At 44.2% G+C, this 18,122-nt stretch overlaps 3 protein-coding genes across 4 annotated transcripts in view; 1 reads left to right on the top strand and 2 right to left on the bottom strand.

The window, feature by feature from the left end:
- The window catches only part of GON7 (GON7 subunit of KEOPS complex), a 2,292-nt gene extending 1,704 nt beyond the window's left edge, over positions 1-588 (bottom strand). Inside the window, exon 1 of the mRNA XM_075151196.1 lies at positions 70-588. Within this exon, the coding sequence (XP_075007297.1) occupies positions 70-268 (199 nt within the window). The 5' untranslated portion in view covers positions 269-588. The remainder of the gene's footprint in view (positions 1-69) is intronic.
- On the top strand, positions 506-15,288 carry UBR7 (ubiquitin protein ligase E3 component n-recognin 7). Of its 2 annotated transcripts, XM_075151192.1 has the most exons (11): positions 506-673; positions 794-927; positions 1,781-1,841; positions 3,347-3,442; positions 4,387-4,440; positions 5,635-5,740; positions 6,941-7,125; positions 7,699-7,830; positions 8,217-8,379; positions 9,291-9,352; positions 10,176-15,288. In XM_075151192.1, exons 1-11 carry the CDS (start codon positions 506-508, stop codon positions 10,266-10,268), a joined length of 1,254 nt encoding a protein of 417 aa, XP_075007293.1. In that variant the 3' UTR covers positions 10,269-15,288. The 2 variants fall into 2 exon arrangements, with proteins under 2 accessions (XP_075007293.1, XP_075007294.1); XM_075151193.1 differs by lacking the exon at positions 9,291-9,352.
- The window catches only part of BTBD7 (BTB domain containing 7), a 44,450-nt gene continuing 39,468 nt past the window's right edge, over positions 13,141-18,122 (bottom strand). The window contains 1 exon segment of the mRNA XM_075151191.1: positions 13,141-18,122. Within this exon segment, the coding sequence (XP_075007292.1) occupies positions 17,307-18,122 (816 nt within the window). The 3' untranslated portion in view covers positions 13,141-17,306.

The raw sequence follows: 18,122 nt of genomic DNA, 5'->3' as shown, positions 1-18,122 counted from the left end.
CCTCGCCGCGCCCCGCCCCGGCCCGGCCCGGCCCAGTCCAGCCCGGCCCGGCGCCCCCCCGCCACTCACCGCGCGGCCCGCCGCCGCCCGCCGCCTCTCGCTCCTCCTGCACCAGGGGCGCCAGCAGCTCCACCACCCGCTGCTGCAGCTCGGCCAGGGCCCGCCGCAGCCCGCGCAGCTGGCCGCCCTCGCCCTCCTCCGCCGGGCACGGCACCCGCACCGAGCGCGTCTGCCCGTCGCGGCCCCTCAGCTCCGCCACCAGCTCCATCGCGCCGCCGCCGCCCCACCCCCGCACGGCGCGCGCGCAGCGCCCCCGCCGGCCGACGATCCGGCCCCGCCCCGCTCGCCGGTCACGTGCCCGCCGCGCGGGCTCCCCCGCCGCGCCCCTCTGTGACGCGCGGCCCCGGTCACGTGGGGTGCGCAGTTCCGCTTCCGCTGTGGCGCCCCCTGGCGCCTCGGCCGCGTGTTTCCCGCCTCGGCTCGCCCTCGGCCTCGCGTCCCGGCGATGGAGGCGGCGGCGGCGGAGGGCGCCGAGCTGGGGGGCGGCTGCGGGGGCGGCGCGGAGGAGCCCGTGGTCTCCTTGGCGGAGGTGCTAGCGGAGAACGAGGAGCTCGAGAAGGAGGCGCGGGCCGTGCTGGGGGGCAGCGACCACGAGCGCTGCAGCTACTCCCAGGTGGGGGCGGGGCCGGGCGCCGCGGGGGGCTGGGGGCGGGGCCGCGGGGCTGGGGGCGGGGCCGCCCGGGGCCGGGACCCCCCGGCGGCCCATGTAGCGCGCGCCGGTGTCGCCCCGCAGGGCGCGGTGAAGAGGCAGGCGCTGTACGCCTGCAGCACCTGCACGCCGCCCGGGGGGGAGCCGGCGGGGATCTGCCTGGCCTGCAGCTACGAGTGCCACGGCACCCACCGCCTCTTCGAGCTCTACACCAAGAGGTACGGCGGCGCGGCGCGGGGCGGGCGGGGCGGGGGCGCGCGCCCCTTCCGGCGGCGGGAAGCGCGCGTGCGCAGGTGGCGGGCGGGGGCGGCGCGAGCCCCCTCAGCGCGCCGGCCCCGGAGCCCCTCCCGCGGCTTCCCTCGGCAGCCCGCGGGCCCCGTTGGTTCCTCACAGCCGCCCCCGAGCGAAACGCGGGCCTCTTCAGCGGGCTGGGAAGGCAAGGCGGTGTACGCCGGCCGTCGGCTTCTCCTTCCGGACCCGAGCGGTAGGACACTGCGGGGGGCTGTGGTGTGAGGTGAGCTGGCTGGGGGAATTTCCCCAGAGCCTCCTCCGCTGTATAATACGTTTCAGTGAGGCAGGACGACGTTCCAGTGTGTAACTCGCACAAAATACACTACTCCCAGCAAAACTGCACAGGCAGCCGAGATCAGGTCACTGAGGTTCCCCGTTCCGTTCACTTGGCATACCGACCCTATTTAAGTGAGAGCTTAGGTGTCCGAGTAGGAGACAAGAGCTTAATCACCTTCGTGGATCCAGCCTTCGGAAATGAACCAATTCACGCTCCTCTCTCGCCAACGCACATGCTTGCGTTTTTGAGTGTGGTAGTTGGCAGCACCCGGGGTTGGCTGTGCCATTGCCGTCTCCCAGCCGAGCGCTGTTGCAAATGATGGTGTTAGCCAAGATCTGCCAAGAACACCATGTGAGAGAGTAAGGCTGTAAGGCCCTTTGGCCAGTTCTGACTGATGCTATTGTTTAAATAGTTGCAAGAATATTTTTATGGCTCCTAATAAACTGTTAGGAATTGTTATGAACACAAAAACTAATACTGAAATGCTATGTTTTTCTTTCCAGGAACTTCCGCTGCGACTGTGGAAATAGCAAATTCAAAAATCTGCAGTGCAAGTTACTCCCAGTAAGTTCAGACATAGATTTCATACATACAGAATCAAAATAACACTCTCGGGAGGTTGGTGCCTTGCCTCATGTGCTGACTCATGTGATGCCTCCGCTTTTCTCAGCGAGTTAAACAAGGTGGGAGTACCACAGCAGGAGATAAAACTGTTGAGGGACCAAAGGGAAATGTTGCGAGGAGAGAGAATGATTGATCCTGATCATCTATGAATGCAGCAGTTCTGCATCCACGGTCAGCGTAATGCCAGAAACATGTTGTGGTGCCTGCACTAATACATCTCGTTAGCTTTAAGCCGGCTTCAGGAGAACCTTTCGGGGTGCAATTTTGCAGGTGCATTAATGAAATTTAGGGTTGTGCTGCTGTCAAAGGGACAGTTCCCCCCGCTTCTTTGTGGTGGCATTAGTGCCCTAATCTTTTTTGATAGGTTGTCACCAGAGCCTACTGATGGGATAGTGTTTTACTGTATTACGCCTGTGCTTTCATACTTGGCGGGCATTTTGGACGCATCAGGTAGTTGGTAATCTTCTGGGTGCGGTGCTGCTCCCGGGGTAATGGAATATAGAACAGCAAGTGGTTTTGTGTATATCCATTTTTTCTGGCAGAATTGGGATGGATCCAGAGCTAGTCAGCCTAGGGCTACAGTGCAGTGATCCTTACAGAGACACCTGTGACAATTTTAAGATGTTACTGTTTCTCATCTGAGTCAGTGAAATGTGATTGTTCCTCCTCCTTCAGTTCAGTGCAAAATCAGTTGTGCAGGTGAAGTGACCTTCAGCATCCGTCCATTAATCTGGCTGACTTCATGGATGCCGGGTGCTCGCATCGTCCGTTCTTCCTTTGTCAAAATAGTGGTAGAAAGTGTTTTGTAGCAGCATCATAAATGGTCACAGCTCTTTCTGCAGGGGCTGATGGTGGCTGCAACTACGTGCAGTTCGGAAGCCCTCTGGCTGCAGCTGTATTAGCTGTTTTTTTTTTTTTTAATGGAATTACCTGTAATTGATTTTCATTCAGCATGTTTTGTAATTTAGATAATCCTTTCCTGTAGAGTGAAGCTTATATGACTTGAATTTAGTGGTAAGATTAAACAAAGTTGGGTTTGGATCACAGTTTAAAAAAAAATGGAGGGGAAGGCGCACAATAAATCTACAGACGTTGCTATAATGGCAGCAGGCAGGCGTGGTTGGTGGTCAAAACTCTTGTATCATTTTAGATTAGCAGTAGCTTAACAAACATCACAGCTGCCAGTTGCTACAAAGGTGGAAAGACTGTTTTTCGTCTTTCCTTTTGAACTTCAGTATTCCTCACGTGCCCTATCTGCTGCTCACTGTAGCATAGCATAGGTGTCTGGATAATATCTTTGGTTTTGGATCTTCAAGCTGATGAATATAATGATTGCTTTTAGGAATTAAAGTGGAACAGGAATTGGGTTTTTGTAGATTATACACCTTTTCTGTCCTGTGTTTTTCACTGTATTGTCTGTTGAGACATTTTTACTTTCCTCCTAGGAAAAGGGCAAGGTGAATTCAGGAAATAAGTATAATGACAATTTCTACGGATTATACTGTACTTGTAAAAGACCTTATCCTGATCCTGAAGATGAGGTAAGAAATACAAAGACCAGTAATAATCATATATAGATGGTATTTATGCAAAATATTGTACAAAGGGTGGTCGCTGAGCTGCTTGCCAGGGAAAATCCCACTTTAAGAAATCTTATGTTCCATATTGGTTTTGGTTATCATGTGCTTTATAAAGTAATTACTTTATCAGTTTTTTTTAAATGGTAGAATATGTTTATGCCTTAAAGACAGATGAGGAGGACAAGCCATCATTTGGACAAAACGCTGCTGCAGTTCTCTCTGCTTTCCTTTCTCTAAAGTTATAGAGTTCTCCTAGGGGAGGGGAGGTATTAAAATATATCGCTTGGTTTGCACACACACGCTGTTGTTTGCAGTCATGTAAGTTAGATGTTTTAAAGAATAAGGAAGGCACAAGTCTTTCAAATACAAAAAGGTATTTTATAAACTCACCTCTCTGAAGTTCAGAGATAGCTAAACATTTCTAAAGAAATCATTAATAATTGTTTCATAACAAAGCAGGTTGTATTATACTATATTGTGGACAGTTGAGTTAGGATTCTGGCATTCCTATATAAACCTGATGACATTATGAACATCAGTATCTTTCTTTTGCTAAGCTGCCTGTTCATGCATTTCTGTTTACAGGAAGAAAGATACCAATAGCGTATTAACTTTTATCAGCTCTTGTGTGTGAGAATGTCCTGCTCTACTGGGAAAACTAGTTTTGTAATAATAAATGGGAATTTCCACACTCTTGATAATACGACAAATTACATATGCTGTTGAACTTCAGGGAAGCAAACTGACTAATGAAGCAGTAACTAATTATTAATGGCAGCTCCCTGTGGGGGGTTGAAGAGGCAAATGCAAGTCACTTGAGCAGGCTTTGCATAATACTGTAGTTTGAGGCTTGTGAAAGATTCTGGAGGTTGCTATGAATGCTAATAATATGACCGTTCATCTAGATTCCAGATGAGATGATCCAATGCATAGTTTGTGAAGACTGGTTCCATGGAAGGGTAAGGAAACTATAAGTAGCAGAATTGCCATTTGCATAAAAATAAGTTAATGTCGGTTAAGTTTGCATGGTTATTCTTACTTGGGAAGGTTTGCTGTAGTTCTCAAAAGATTATTGTGTGAGTTCTAAGGTATTTCTTTTCATCCTGTGCAAAGGAATATTGAAAGTTTAATCTTGTGCTGCCGTCTGCTCCCGTCCAAAAAACCTAGGAAGACTTCTACCTTTTTCAAGGTTACCACTGCAGAATAAAATAACAACTTTATCACCGTCTCTTTAATTGGAAAATTCTAATCCGTACAATTGGTGAGAAAAAGATTCTTCCTGAGGCACATCATTATCAATTACCTGAATAGTTCTTCATTCAAAAGAATGCTTTTTAAACTGTGATTCCTTTAAGTAGCAAGGAACAAACTGTGCTGTTGGTTCCCGATTACGAACTGTGGGGAAATCTTTTAAAAGCGGCTCAGCACTTCAATGAGTGCCCTACTTAATGTGTAAACATTGAGGATTCAGCCTCTTGTGCCTTGAAGGGCATGAGTGAAATTCCACGTTTGAAGTTGCAGGATCAAAGAATAAAAAAAAGATGATTGGCTTCAATTATGGGTTCTGTAGATAAACTAGGATTCTTTTGTATAAATGTATGTATGAAGAATGTTATGCTGCATATTGTGAGCTTTGCAAGAATGCTTTTCACAAGAAAGCCGCTAAGTGCTTTTAATTGCCTAAATAGTTCTCATCAGTTTATGGAGAGCTTTGGGACCTAATTCTTCTCAAGTTCAGTATGTGTTCAATATGAAGACTTACAATCTCTTACACATAAGGAAGCAATCATAAAAAGTTATTTAAGAGTTTAAATATGCAGTGTGCAAGAGCTATCTTCACCTGTCCTATGTTTAGGACAGTTTAGAAGAATATCGTTTAGAAATGAGATAAAGATAGGACTGAGGTTTCTGGTTATGTAGAAAGCATAAAAGGCTGTAGGCAAAGAGAGAATTATTTCAGTTTTTCCCTGGGATTTTTATCAGCTTTTCCAGTCTTTAAATTATACCGATAATCATTGTAGAAAGCGAGCAGGAGTGTATGCTTGTGCTGAATATGTGATGGCAGTTGATGTTTTACTTCCTCTAAACCTAGAGTTGAGTCTGTTAATTTGCAGTGAATGCTTCACTGCTGCGTGCCTGTTTCTTTTTGACAGCATCTTGGTGCAGTCCCCCCTGAAAGTGGAGACTTCCATGAAATGGTGTGCCAAGCCTGCATGAATCACTGCCATTTCCTGTGGGCCTATGCGTCGCAATTAGCAGGTAAAGAAAATTAAAATATCTGAGCCAGTATTTCGTTAGCGTGTATTTTTCATACTTTGTTGATTAATGACATAATGCTGTTTAAGTGGTTGGAGAAATAATATTTATTATATTGGACAATCACCTTCAGCAGTGGAACGTGCGGCACTGCAGTAACTGTTCTGTAAAAAAAAATGCAGTTCTTTTTCCTAAATCTTAATTCTGTGGTGCTCACTCTTTTATTTATTTTATCAAAGATGTGCTAGCACATAGATGGATGAAGATTTAATACTTGTCTCAAGGAACTTAATTTCTAAACAGATCTAAAGAACTGAGGAGCCATCCTAAGGGAAGCAATGAGGCAAAGAGCTGAGCCTAAGAGGCTCTGAGCAGCAAAGAGTGAACGATAGAGCGACCTGAAATGAATGTGTAAAACCTGAGCTGGGGCTCAGGACAGCCTCTGTCTGCTATCTGGTCTGAGTGGGGTCAGAAGGGTAGATGACTTGATTTCTGTGGAAAGAGCTGGTTTCACGTAGTCTCCTAAATGTTGCTTCTATCAAATGGTGATTGATCTCTTATGTGCCAGAAATTCCAATGGTAATTTTAAGGATTCCAAGCTGGCCTACCTGGAGTTCTCTTCCTTCTAACGTAAATACAGTACAGAATGGTTTTCTTTTGTTTGTTTTTGGTTTTCCTCCTTTTAACCAGCTATATCACAGGGCACACATTTGAATTGACATCAGAAAAACTCCTTGTTTTAATTAAGAAAGTGGCTAGTGTAGTTAATCTGTCATGGAGTTTTTGATGTGTGTGTCTGAAGAAAATGAAGGACTCTGACACAAAGTCAGCAAAAAAGTACGCAACAGCTACTGAACCTGCCATAGCTATCAAGGGGTGTTGGGAAGGACCAGCATCTTACTACAGAACTATCTGAAATTGTGATACCCTTTTGCCTCTCCTAGGGCTTAGACTTTGGGAAGCAGAGTATTTTAGAATAGGAGTACGAGAGGTGAAGAACACTATGGTGAAAGAGGGCGCGGTTTCTTTGTATACCTAGGTCACTGTGTCTTTGGGCAGCTGTAGAATACATCCAGGACCCTGCAGTGTACGAGGTGATCTGGGTGCTCTTTGACGCTGCACTGTAAAGCAGAGAGAACGTCTGTGGTAGCCTGTACATTGTCTGGCATGGTAATTTCACTTACATGGGTATGTATCTTCCAGTTCCTGCTTTGACCAAAGTGAACTCCCTTGAAGATGAAGGGATTGTCCTGAAGGTTGAGGAAAGTGAAGAGCAGAAAAAAGAAATAAAAAAAGAAAGTGGAGTGGAACACCAAGAAACAAAGGAGGAAAAGCAAATGGAACAGTTTAATGAACCATCCACTAGCTCTGGGTCTGCCTGTCCAGAGGTAAAACAGACCTTCTTTTCTGTCCTGTACATCTTCGTACTGATGATAGGTGAAGTAAAGCCCACCTCTTTCTGTATAGGTTCAGTGAAGAGGTAAATGCTTTCAGTCTGTTTCTGTGTTCCTCTTCAGTCAGTGACACCTCAAACGTGCAGTCTCTGTGGAGCACAGTGTAGGCTGTGGAACACGCTTGTAGAAGTGGGTGACCAGGGTGTAACGTCTGTTTGCAGATAGGTTAGATCCATCCCTTCTTGTCAGCCACCTGGCCTTTACACTGAGGTAACTTCTGAGTTTGTTCTAATACAGGGGTATTATGCATTGTAGCTGCATTTGCATGATAGTCCAGCTCTGATTTCGTAAACATTTATGGCTATTGCGGTAAATTTCTACAGAAATTTCCGGTGGAAACCACTAAAACCACATCAGAATCCTCGTGTGGATGAAATGGTAATATGGGTTGTTTATAAGTGTGTCTGAGACAAAACAAAAATCTTGCATAAGGAAAATGACATGCTGAAAAAAACAGTGTATTTGAAGTGATGTTATAAAGCACTGAATGTTCTCGTTTTAATTCAGGTAGTTACGAAGAGTGAGGAGCCAGTCTGCAAGCTGAAAGAACTCCAAACCAAGCAATTTTTAAAAAAAGATACTGCCACCTTTTGGCCATCAAACTGGAGAAGCAAATTATGCACCTGTGAAGACTGTTTGGTATGAATTCTCTCTTCGTTACCGTCATTGATGTGGGGGAAGCAGGGAGGAGCTCCCAGAGAATCTTTTGAAGGGAAGCTTGTAGATAAATCTGTGTAAATGTTCTTACCCTGCATATATAAACACCTAAAAACCCCTCCACCCCACATGAAGAAACATACTGAATCCTTTGGAGGAGCTTCTAAACGTTTATATTTTCTTTGCTGCTTAAATCCAGTATCGCTTTGGAAGTTGTTATGGGGAGATGTCCGAAATGCTGGATACAAAATTTACATTATTATTTTTATTGTTATTATTTGTGATACTGAACACAAAAAGGATTGGGTGAGAGCATCTCCATCTGAGAAGTTTTGTAATGTAAAAGTAAATTTTACTTTATCCTCCAGAAAATGTATTCAGAGCTTGAAGTCCAGTTCCTGACAGATGAATGCGACACTGTCTTGGCTTACGAAAACAAAGGTACCAGCGACCAAGAAACAGAGAGGAGAGATCCTTTAATGGACACCCTTAACAGCATGAACAGAGTACAGCAAGTAGAACTCATCTGTGGTAAATACAACTTCATTTTTAGAATCTGCCTTAACTCTTCAAGTGAACAGTTTCCCATAAGAGATTTGTATCTGGTCTTGCAATGTGGTGTCAAACTATTTTTGAAGTAACGTGTAGAAGTCTGCATGACAGATTGCACGCCTCAATCAGAATTACTCTAGAGAAGTTTGTCCTCTCTGGCCTGTTGTTACAGCTTTAATTTACATCGCGGAACTAGATGGTGTGGGAGCTTTTCCCCTATTTAACATCTTAGGTACTGTATTGATGGTAATTTCTTCTAATGTGAATATTTAAACATTAATTCACACTTCTGCTGTCTGGCTTAGTTATCTTACCCTGTTCTGTTGTTTGTCAATCTCCTGTTGTCTGGGGGAGTGCCAGCCACTGTGAAGCTGGGGTGCAGGGTGCTGCCTGGCAGCTCTGCCGCAGAGTGTATTGACAAGGCAGCGTTGAGGTATTTTATAACTGGAGCCGTGTTTCCCTCTCCTGAGTGGGCGGCCTGCACTCTGGCGAGGACACTTGCCCAGTCCTGAGTTACAGTCTGGGACTTCCCACCACTGCCCACGGGTGCTTTTGCAGCGGGAAGTTGGGAGAAGCGGCAGTCTTTTAATTAATTGTACTAATTCACTCGCTGAACTTCTGTACATTTCTCCAAAGATCACCTGAACAGATATTCAGACTGCATAGGCTAGTCTGATAAATATTAGGCTTCTTGTGTTTACCTGGACTTGGCTTTCTTTTTATTGCTATTATTTATAATCCAGTTCAAACCTAGATTTGTCTCAAGTAAATCTAACGAATGACAAGAGGAAGGTAGAACAAGTTGTTTTCTTGAGCCCGTGTTAAACTAAAGCTGGATATCTTCTTTTTTTTTTTTGTTTTCTTTCCTTTGCCTTCACTTCTCCATCCAGAATACAATGATTTAAAGACAGAACTGACTGACTATCTCAGGAGATTTGCAGATGAGGGAACGGTAAGGCACGACTCGCGGAATTTGTTTGCCAGAAAATGTGTTTTAAAGAACTGTTGGCGGGTGGGTGTTACTATGATGCTATATTAGAATATTTTTTCCCTGTTTCTTGGGAGTTGCTGGTACTGCAGTAGAAATTAGAAATCCCTGATTTGATTGGAATTTAAAAGTTGTGTTTCCTTAATGGCATTGTTGAGAGATAACAGGGACCTTGCAGAAATCTGTGTATAAAGTACTGAGAGCCATTCTTAAATTTAAGTGACACTTCTGTTGCTCTAGGAAAAGTATTCGGGGGGGAAAAAGCTCTTAACCTTTATGTTTTTTCTTGGATTGAATTTAAACCCATAGAAGAACAAGGACTGACTAAATATTGGCAAACAGTCTTGTCAGTTGTTTTCTGGAGGAATTTGCATGCCATTATTAATCAAGACACACATTTTGTTGGCTTATTTGCTAAATCGCCATTCTTAGTTACATTGTAACTAAGTTACATTGAGTCTGAAGTGAGCTAGTAAAAGTCTTGCTTTGTGTTGATTTTTCTGATGATAAAAGCAAGTGGTCAAACCATCAGGAGCTTTGCTCCATGTGCTTGTTCCGCCTTTGGGGAACTTGTTTCCCTGTTTGAATTCTCTTATAATAGAATTTGGGCATTAATCATCTCTTTGGGTATAACAGGAAAGCTGTTTTGCCAGCTGTATCAGAGGGATTTCAGGATCCTTGCTTTTACATGCTTTGTGTATTACATGAGGGATGCATGCAAGAAAAAAAAAGGATCATTTAATTGAATTCCTGTACCATAACTTGGGTTTCATATTGCTTCCCCCAGGTGGTTAAAAGAGAAGATATTCAGCACTTCTTTGAAGAATTTCAGTCACGGAAAAGACGACGGACTAACAGGATGCAGTACTACTGTAGTTAGACTGAGAGGGTCTGGGTCTGAAAGGACAACTGGGAAAACCACATTCATTGGCAAACCGAAGAGGCATCTTCAGTATTTGGCTTCTCATCAAAATCCAACTGTCCAAGAAACGTCTTCATTTTGTCTTACACTTCCTTTATTTGTAGCCACTAAAACGTGTTCTTAACAGGTACATTGCATTTACAGGGATTTCCGTACTGATCGACTCTGCGTTCCCGTGAAAGCTGGCCTTGTCTCAAGGGAGAGGATGGCTTGTCCAAGAGCGGTGTGTCGCCGTGCAGTCCCTTCAGCCTTGCCCCTGGCTTACTCTCAGGGCCTGTAGCTGTGCTAGAACTGGGTGGGGCCTGTCCGCCCTCCCTCTGTGCAGGGCGGGCAATGTGCACTCATGGTGCTTTGCAGGAGCGGAGCGCGTTGCTTCCCTGCTTTAAACGGCTCTGCGTCATCTCTTCGGGGCGTAGCGATTGTAGCGACGGCTCCCTGCACAGAGCAAGCGTCCGTTTCCTACGCAGAGGGAGGCACAGCTCCTGAAAGGGTAAAGCAGGCACGTGTTGTCATCGTGGCTGTTGGGTGAAACCGCATTCTAACATTGGGGTCACATCAAGTGAACTGAACAGCGCTGTGCTTCTGCGTGCTCGCGCTCAGCTGTGGAGGTGCTCCCTAGGCAGCCGAAAAATGGGAGAGAAATCATAGGTTAGGCTTGATGCCACAGAATGTTCTAAATGTTTTTATAAACCCAAAAACTTCGTTTCTAATGTTGTACAGTGATGTTTTACATGCAAAAATTTGTCACATGAACTTTATCCACTCGCTAGAACATAAACAATATCTAGGAGGAGGTACTAAAATACAAATTAAGCATCGGGGGGGGGGTGTTACAGGACTTGTAATGTGCTTTGATTTTAAAAACTAGCCTACTGCAAATTACTGTACTTCACAAATGTTCCTGAAAACGCTGCAGCATCCTGGCATTTTGCTACAGTATAAAACGTGTGATCTTTTTACAATCACTGTGATAATCATGAAACAGGAGATGTTTCACTGACTTTTAAGAATCTACACTTAGCTACAATTAAACACTGACTTTTCGTAAGTTTGGAGCCTAATGTAGTTTTTAGTTTTCTTTACCCACAAACCCCAAAATATACTTTAAGAAAGTTCTAATTTTAAACTCCTGCTTTATGTAGCTTAAGTAGCTGGAGAATTTCTTTACCACGGGGTACTATTCCGCTTCCATGTTAATGATGTTTCAGAAGAAAATCGGACCTTTATCTATCATTCTCCCTACTAATTGTTTCTGACCACTTTATTTACAAAAGCTAGTTCTAGTGTAGAGGCTCAGTTCATTGGTTTGTTTCATGCAAAATGACTAGTTGCTTTTAAATTTAACTCTGGGTATTGTATGTGCTTTTTTTTTTTTTTTGTAGCAACTGTTACGGGAGTTGTAACTGCATACCTAATTAAAGTACCTAAAATTTAAAGAACTGTTCAACCTGTACTGTCTTGTTTTTTTGAAATGCTGCTGTAGTGGTTTGTTTTCATCCAGGATCCAGACACAGGCAGGGAGCGCAGCGATGACCTCGAGCCATGTGGCCAAGACACATCTCAGGGGCCAAGGCCTTTGCCTCCACGCTGGCCCATGCCATTGCAGGCAGGTGTGAAGCAAGGGCTGGCCTCCCACTTGCAGGTGCAGTTTTCAGGAGGAAAGGCAGGATGGGATGATGCTTCCCATCCTGCGCAGTTCACAGCATGTCGTTCACTAAAGGGGTGGGGGAGAAGGTGCCCAGAGGACAGCGCTGTCCTGGGGTCCAGCTCTGAGCTCAAATCACCCTGAACAGAAACCCTGGGTTGTCCAAGTTGTGCTCTTCTCCCCCCGTATATAAAAAAGCAACAGCTGCCAGGGCACAGGTCAATCGACAGCAAGGCCCAGTCCCACCGCTCACTGTGCTCGAGAAGCAGCAGCAAGGCTGCACAGAGGGAGGAGTTCAGTTGCAGGAAGTTTTTTTTTTTGAACCAAGTACCAATTTCCACAAAAAGGAGTTATTACCGCTGCCGTTGCACAGCACACCGTCAGCACTGACAACACGCACTGGCCATTCTTGGCATCAGCCTGTTCCACAGTCACAGAGCAGGATTACGCGAGGCGATTGGCAGGTACTTGGGCCCAGCCCCTAACAATCCAGCTGTGCTTTCTTCCTAAAGGCTCCCCCCCACCTAGTGAAGAGGCATCGTGTCTCCATAAAGTTAGCAGACTTTGAAGAACAGTGGCAAAAAGAACAGAAAGCCTGCACCAATAAATGTTAAATTTGCCTAGTTTATTTTCTGCTGCTGGATGACACTTGTGAATTGAGTCATCTCTTCGAAGTAGTGAAGCAGCTGATGTAGGATAACAGGAACTCGAGAGGAGAATGCTGGGGACGTCATGAGTGTCTGTTTAGCGCTCTGCTGAGAAAATAAACGCTTCCTCAATCGAGGGCCAAGCCCCTCTGCCTGGACTACGAGCAACCCTACTGCCTTTGACAGGGAATGGCCTCAGCCAACTCAGCTCTCGCCAGAAGAGCTCACTGAACTATTTCACAGAAGTGCTTTTCCTTTTTAATAAGCTGCTTGACCAGTGCCACTAATTTTTAATTCCTCTTTTTACACTGGTTTGTATCATATCCTTGATGTTCAAAGCATTATCGTGCACTTTTTTTCCGGAAGGAACAACAAACCTTGTCGGTTTTAAGAGCCTTTACCATCAGAGGGCACCTTAAGGTTTGTATCAAACCACTCCTTCCCCCAGCCACCAGTCAGAGAGTTTGGGACAATGGTGGCACAGTCCATTCGGCCAGCCTGCTAGTAACAGTTACATGGAAGAAGTCGCACAAGCACGTTCTATACAAGCCATTTATTTGAAATGCCAACTATACGTAGGATAAAGTCAATGTTACATGCTTCTCAGCAACAGTAGAAAAATAGAACCAGTGAAAACCTTTTTACAACCGTAATGGTACTCAAAAGAGAAATGTGTTGTTTTACAATGCATCACACAAGACTAGAATTCAAGTTTGGAGGTACCTAAATAAAATACTATTTTTCTTAAAAAACACTATGTACAATTGAAGCGTAAACAAGTTTTACAAAGTACTGGTTATGCAGGTTGTAGAAAAAACACTTGCATAGGACATGAAGTCAGTTTAAGAAAGTTTTCTGAGCCTTTAGCATTGAAGGCACTTGACTTTATACCAGTAACAACACAAGGACAAGAAACAAAACCGTAACGTTGCCGAAGGCAGGGCTGCCTTCTGGCAGTACAGATAATTACAGAAACCCCAAATACGGTCTTACAATTTTATCTCTCAGCTGTTCCCTGCGTTCAGCAGAGCTCAGCACCACCTCTACCACAGAAGCATATACTTGTTAGAAGAAAGAACAGTGCCTCAAACAGCATCAGTATTCATTCAAAAAAAAAAAAACCCCAATCCTAACCCCCAAAAAATCCCATCAAACCCAAACCAAAGGAACCTATAAGACAAACATTTGGGACATTCCAGGACCAAAAAACAAGGCTTACAAGTACAGGTGGCCACAGCCATAACTTTCAGAAATGAAACTCCTCAAGAACAGGAAAAATACAACAAGAAACTGCCAATCAACACAGCAGTTATTAACACACAACTACAGTAACTCCATGGAACAACAAAACATTTCAAAGGAAGAATCTGTTTCAGGAATTAAGTTATTCATCCATATATTAAGGAAAAGAGGAGGGGGTCAGGGAAAGGGGAGTAAGAAGTTTTTGCATGTTGCTCACTAAAGTAAAGTCTGAGCGCTCTCTTTAATAGAATGAGGAGCACAAGTCTTCCTCATCCAAGAAAACTTAATGTTCATACCTCTACCCTCAAGCAAAATATAGTCAGTAATCTGTTATCTCCATCAAATTTACAGGAGGAAAAGATGTTACTTTCCAGCCTAATCAGAAAGTGCTTCATGTAAACAAGGAGCTTCTGCACCGAAGTTTCAGTAGGCAGAGAACAAGAGTAGCAGGTAGCACAGGTACGTGTATTCTGCGAGTGAGATGTAGTATGAACACTAGCTTCTGAATAATGCTTCCATGAAGAAGAATAAAGATGGTCTCTCTCCCCTCCCTCCACACGTCCAACTAAGTAGGAAATCCTACACTGCAGTACAAAAATACAGTTCCAGTAATGTGACAAATCCTTCTTTCCCACTTTGAATCAGCTGCCGTTAGCTGCTATCTTCTTCCCAACTCAAAATATACAAGTGAAAACACAGATTGTCTACATGGCCTGATTGTCTTTGTGGCCTCAGAAGGACTTGTCTTTTATTTTGCACCTACTTTATTCTCTAATACTGCTCAGCTTCTGAGACTTCAGAAGCAATTTTGTATTCTAAAATGCAGACATGTCCTGTCTCCCCCCCCCTCCCCGAGGCATTTCTCACCAGCTTACTTGAAGGCCAAAGCATTTCATGATTTCCCTCAAGCCATAACCTCAAAACTTCTCAGTCTTCATCAGCCACATCCCCACAAATCTCAAGCTTAGAAGTTACATCTGTAGATTTCAGCCCCATCTCTGTCCAGGCACACAGTGCCACATCAAACTATGGTAACTAAAATAGTTTTCTCAAAGTACATCTATCGATTTTAGGTAAAAATAAATTATTCAGAATAGTAAGTCTTCTGAGGACAGCTATGACTTTTTAGTAATTAAGCTACCAACATACATACGACACAAGTGCAGTGAGTTTCAGGGGGTTTGTGTGTGATTAAAGTTAATGCTTCTAATGCTGGTGAGCACGAGACCCAAGTGCCCGGTTAGAGCTATGCAGTCAGACAGCACTGTGCTCAAGCCTACAGAAGAAACCCAGTGAACCTCAGTCCCTAGCCTGCAGCAGCACCGTCCCCCCACTGACACCTTCGCGCATTTAACGATGTTCTACACTGCAGTCCCATGGAAATAATACATATTGGTGATGAGGCCAGGACCACCAAGTGTCTTGACTGTGGTCAAAAAAACAACAGATTAAAAAGGCTGTCAGAGGGGGGAAAAAACCACCAAAACAAAACCCCAACAAAACCAACATCTCCCCCCACCCACAAGACACATCACCTGCGCAGTTTAGCTAAGTTTCTCCTCCAATCCTACACCAGGCCTTCCATGGCTGCTCTCAAAAGGAGTGTCTGCAGAGCTTCCACAGAAGCAGGAGGCCTACAGATGTATACGCAGGAGACATTAGGATTTATTGGTTCAAACACTTATATCTTCATTTCTCTGGAAGCTAGTTGGTCATTTGGAAACGCAGTATTTGATATATTTCAATAACATTGTGGTGTTGTTACCAGGCCTTGCATACTTCAATGAAACAGGTTAGGTAAAAATCTGCCACCAACTAAAACTAGAAGTAAAGTTGCAGCAAGGTTTCTCTTTAAATAGTATTAAGCATTTTGAACGGCAGGAAACAACTCAACCTAACCTTAAAGTAGTCCTTAGGTCACACTTAGGATTAAAGTTTTCTGCAACAGGGAAATTCTTCATTATAGAAACTACATTTAAAAAAACACAAAGAGGCCTTTACCAGTAACCACGACACTGCAGTGGCATCAGATCCCTATCCTAAATGCAATCAATCTGTGGTAAAAACTGCATGGTAAGTATTAAGGATGCACTTAATACTTGCAACCGTTACACCCGGTGCATTGCTTAACCCCAACCCAGTGGCAGAGAGGCAGCCCAGATCACTATCATTCCCTCTTCATACCATGTTAATAGATGAATCTCATTTCTGTGCTTTAAAAAAAGCAAAGTTGGGAAATGGAAGTGTAATTTAAGAGTGCTAAAGCTTCGCACATTTCATGATGCTAGAGCAGTTACTCTTCACTTTGATTTTGTTCACGGAACAGCTGCAACTATGAAGTCAGCAACACTTCAGATCAGGTAAGGAACACTGAACGACATCACCAAGAGTGAAGCCCTTTTTTAATCATAGGCAGGAGAAAGCAAGGCAATGAGCAGCCACCCCAGCACCTCTGTTGGAGAGGGAACCCTCTCAAGTGGAGGGTTACCGTTCAGGCAACAGCAAAGATACTGCCTTGTCTTCCTCACACCCCAGGATCTAGCACAAATCCTCAACTCCGCTCTTCATTTACCCCTATGTATGGGTAGCTGGAAGAACAAGTCATTACTCTAATTTTTACAGTATTTCTAGATTTATATCTGCATGGGCAAATGAACAATCCTAGTAAGTGCTTCTGGGTGATCATGGAGTTCTCCATGGTCACAACTGAACCAGAAAGCAAACAGAATCAGACTGTCAAATCCCAGTGAATTTGAACTCCTAAATATCCCCCTGGACTCTTAAAACCAAATATAATTCTTGAAGTGGGCTTGCTATAAAAGGATAAGACCAGCTGCCAGAACTTTTCAAACAAAACATTAGACTGGATTCTTGCCATAGTCGTAAAAATCAGGAAGATTTCAGATCTAAACAAACAACAAAATCTAACTAAAAATGTAGTATTTTGATGTGCTGTTCTTTGGAATTCCTATAATTAAAAAATAAACACATTGTTACTATCTCATAAGAAAATACATTTCATAATGTGCAACCCAATGCACATAGGGAATTGGTAGGTGAAAGGGAAAATGCAAAAGTATGAAAATACAGTCCTTTAAATGTGACAATAAAGTTCAACATATTAGTACAAAACTAATACACTAAAATAGATGTACAGGTGCAAAAGGCTACCAGGTTGTAGAAAAAAGGTACCAGTTGTTGTTGTTTGTTTCTTTTTTTTTTCTTTTTTTTTTTTTAAAAGGCTTAATTAAGTTTGCTCAAAAAAAATTTCCCACAAAATAAAACCAGAAGCAGCATTAAAAACAAACTGATAACATGCTGTCTCTAATAAAGCAAAAGAAGTGAGCAAAGCTGAATTTATCCGCTGGCATGAATGAATCTGTCTGACAGAAGTCAGGCCAAAAGTTGCGAAGAATGGCATGTTTACAACTCTTAGGCACAGAGAGAGAGTGGAGGTTGCTTTCATAGGGCAGATTTTTTATACAGGAAGTCTGGTTTGTTTGGAGACCTCCTTCCTCTGCTTACTGCGTCTTCCCTTTCCAAATCTGCATTTCTCTGTGCTCCATGTTCCAATGGCTCATCATCTGCCAGTCTCCTACTGGGTCTCTCTTCTTGCATTTCGGAGGTGTATGCAGAGAGCGAAGGTCTGTTGGAGGTTAGCCCATAGGTTAAATCGGTTTCCATTTTTGTTCTTCCCCTGATGTGAACTGGGCCATTACTAGCATTTTCCTGGGTTGCCAATGCCAAGTCCAGTCGCTGGGGAGGTTGTTCTAAGACATCGAGGTGTATTGGCTCATTCTTTTGTCTGTGTTGATGCCCATCTTGGCAGAGCAGGTATTCCCTCCTAGAATCCTCTTGTTTTTTAGGAGATATCTGGGAAGGTAGATAGGCTGACTTTAAGCCACTTGGTGATGCCTTATTGTGGCTATACAAATCTGGGCCAAAATATATGCCTTGTGAAGGTGAAGGACTGTGCCTGTTGGGTGCTGGAGTGGAGGGTCTGCATGCAGCATTGGAGAAGTCATAGAAGTCAGGATATTCCTGCTGATTTTCTCGAGCATCTATTTTCTGCTCTATTGCATGTTTCTTTCGAGAAGTGGGCATGTGTCTGTTCTGAATACATGCAATGTGCTGGGGTGGACCGGGCCCTACCTCTGTGACCGTCTGGCTTAATTCTGTGTCGACAGTGAGCTCTGGTAATCTTCTGTCTTTTAAAGACATTGCTGACACACCCATTGCGATATCTGGCATCAGTTCATTTAGCAAGGGCTGAGCACA

This window comes from Calonectris borealis, chromosome 5 (assembly GCF_964195595.1).
Source record: "Calonectris borealis chromosome 5, bCalBor7.hap1.2, whole genome shotgun sequence".
In the NCBI taxonomy this organism is placed as follows: domain Eukaryota; kingdom Metazoa; phylum Chordata; class Aves; order Procellariiformes; family Procellariidae; genus Calonectris; species Calonectris borealis.
The sequence above is the reverse complement of the archived record's forward strand: the minus strand, read 5'-3'. Positions and strand labels throughout refer to the sequence as shown.

Bases quoted from the DNA above. Each gene is read 5' to 3' on its own strand.
- UBR7 (XM_075151192.1), top strand. From the start codon at position 506: ATGGAGGCGGCGGCGGCGGAGGGCGCCGAGCTGGGGGGCGGCTGCGGG. The intron at 5,741-6,940 runs GTAAAGAAAATT...TGTATCTTCCAG, and splicing joins CTATGCGTCGCAATTAGCAG to TTCCTGCTTTGACCAAAGTG. The intron at 7,126-7,698 runs GTAAAACAGACC...GTTTTAATTCAG, and splicing joins CTGGGTCTGCCTGTCCAGAG to GTAGTTACGAAGAGTGAGGA.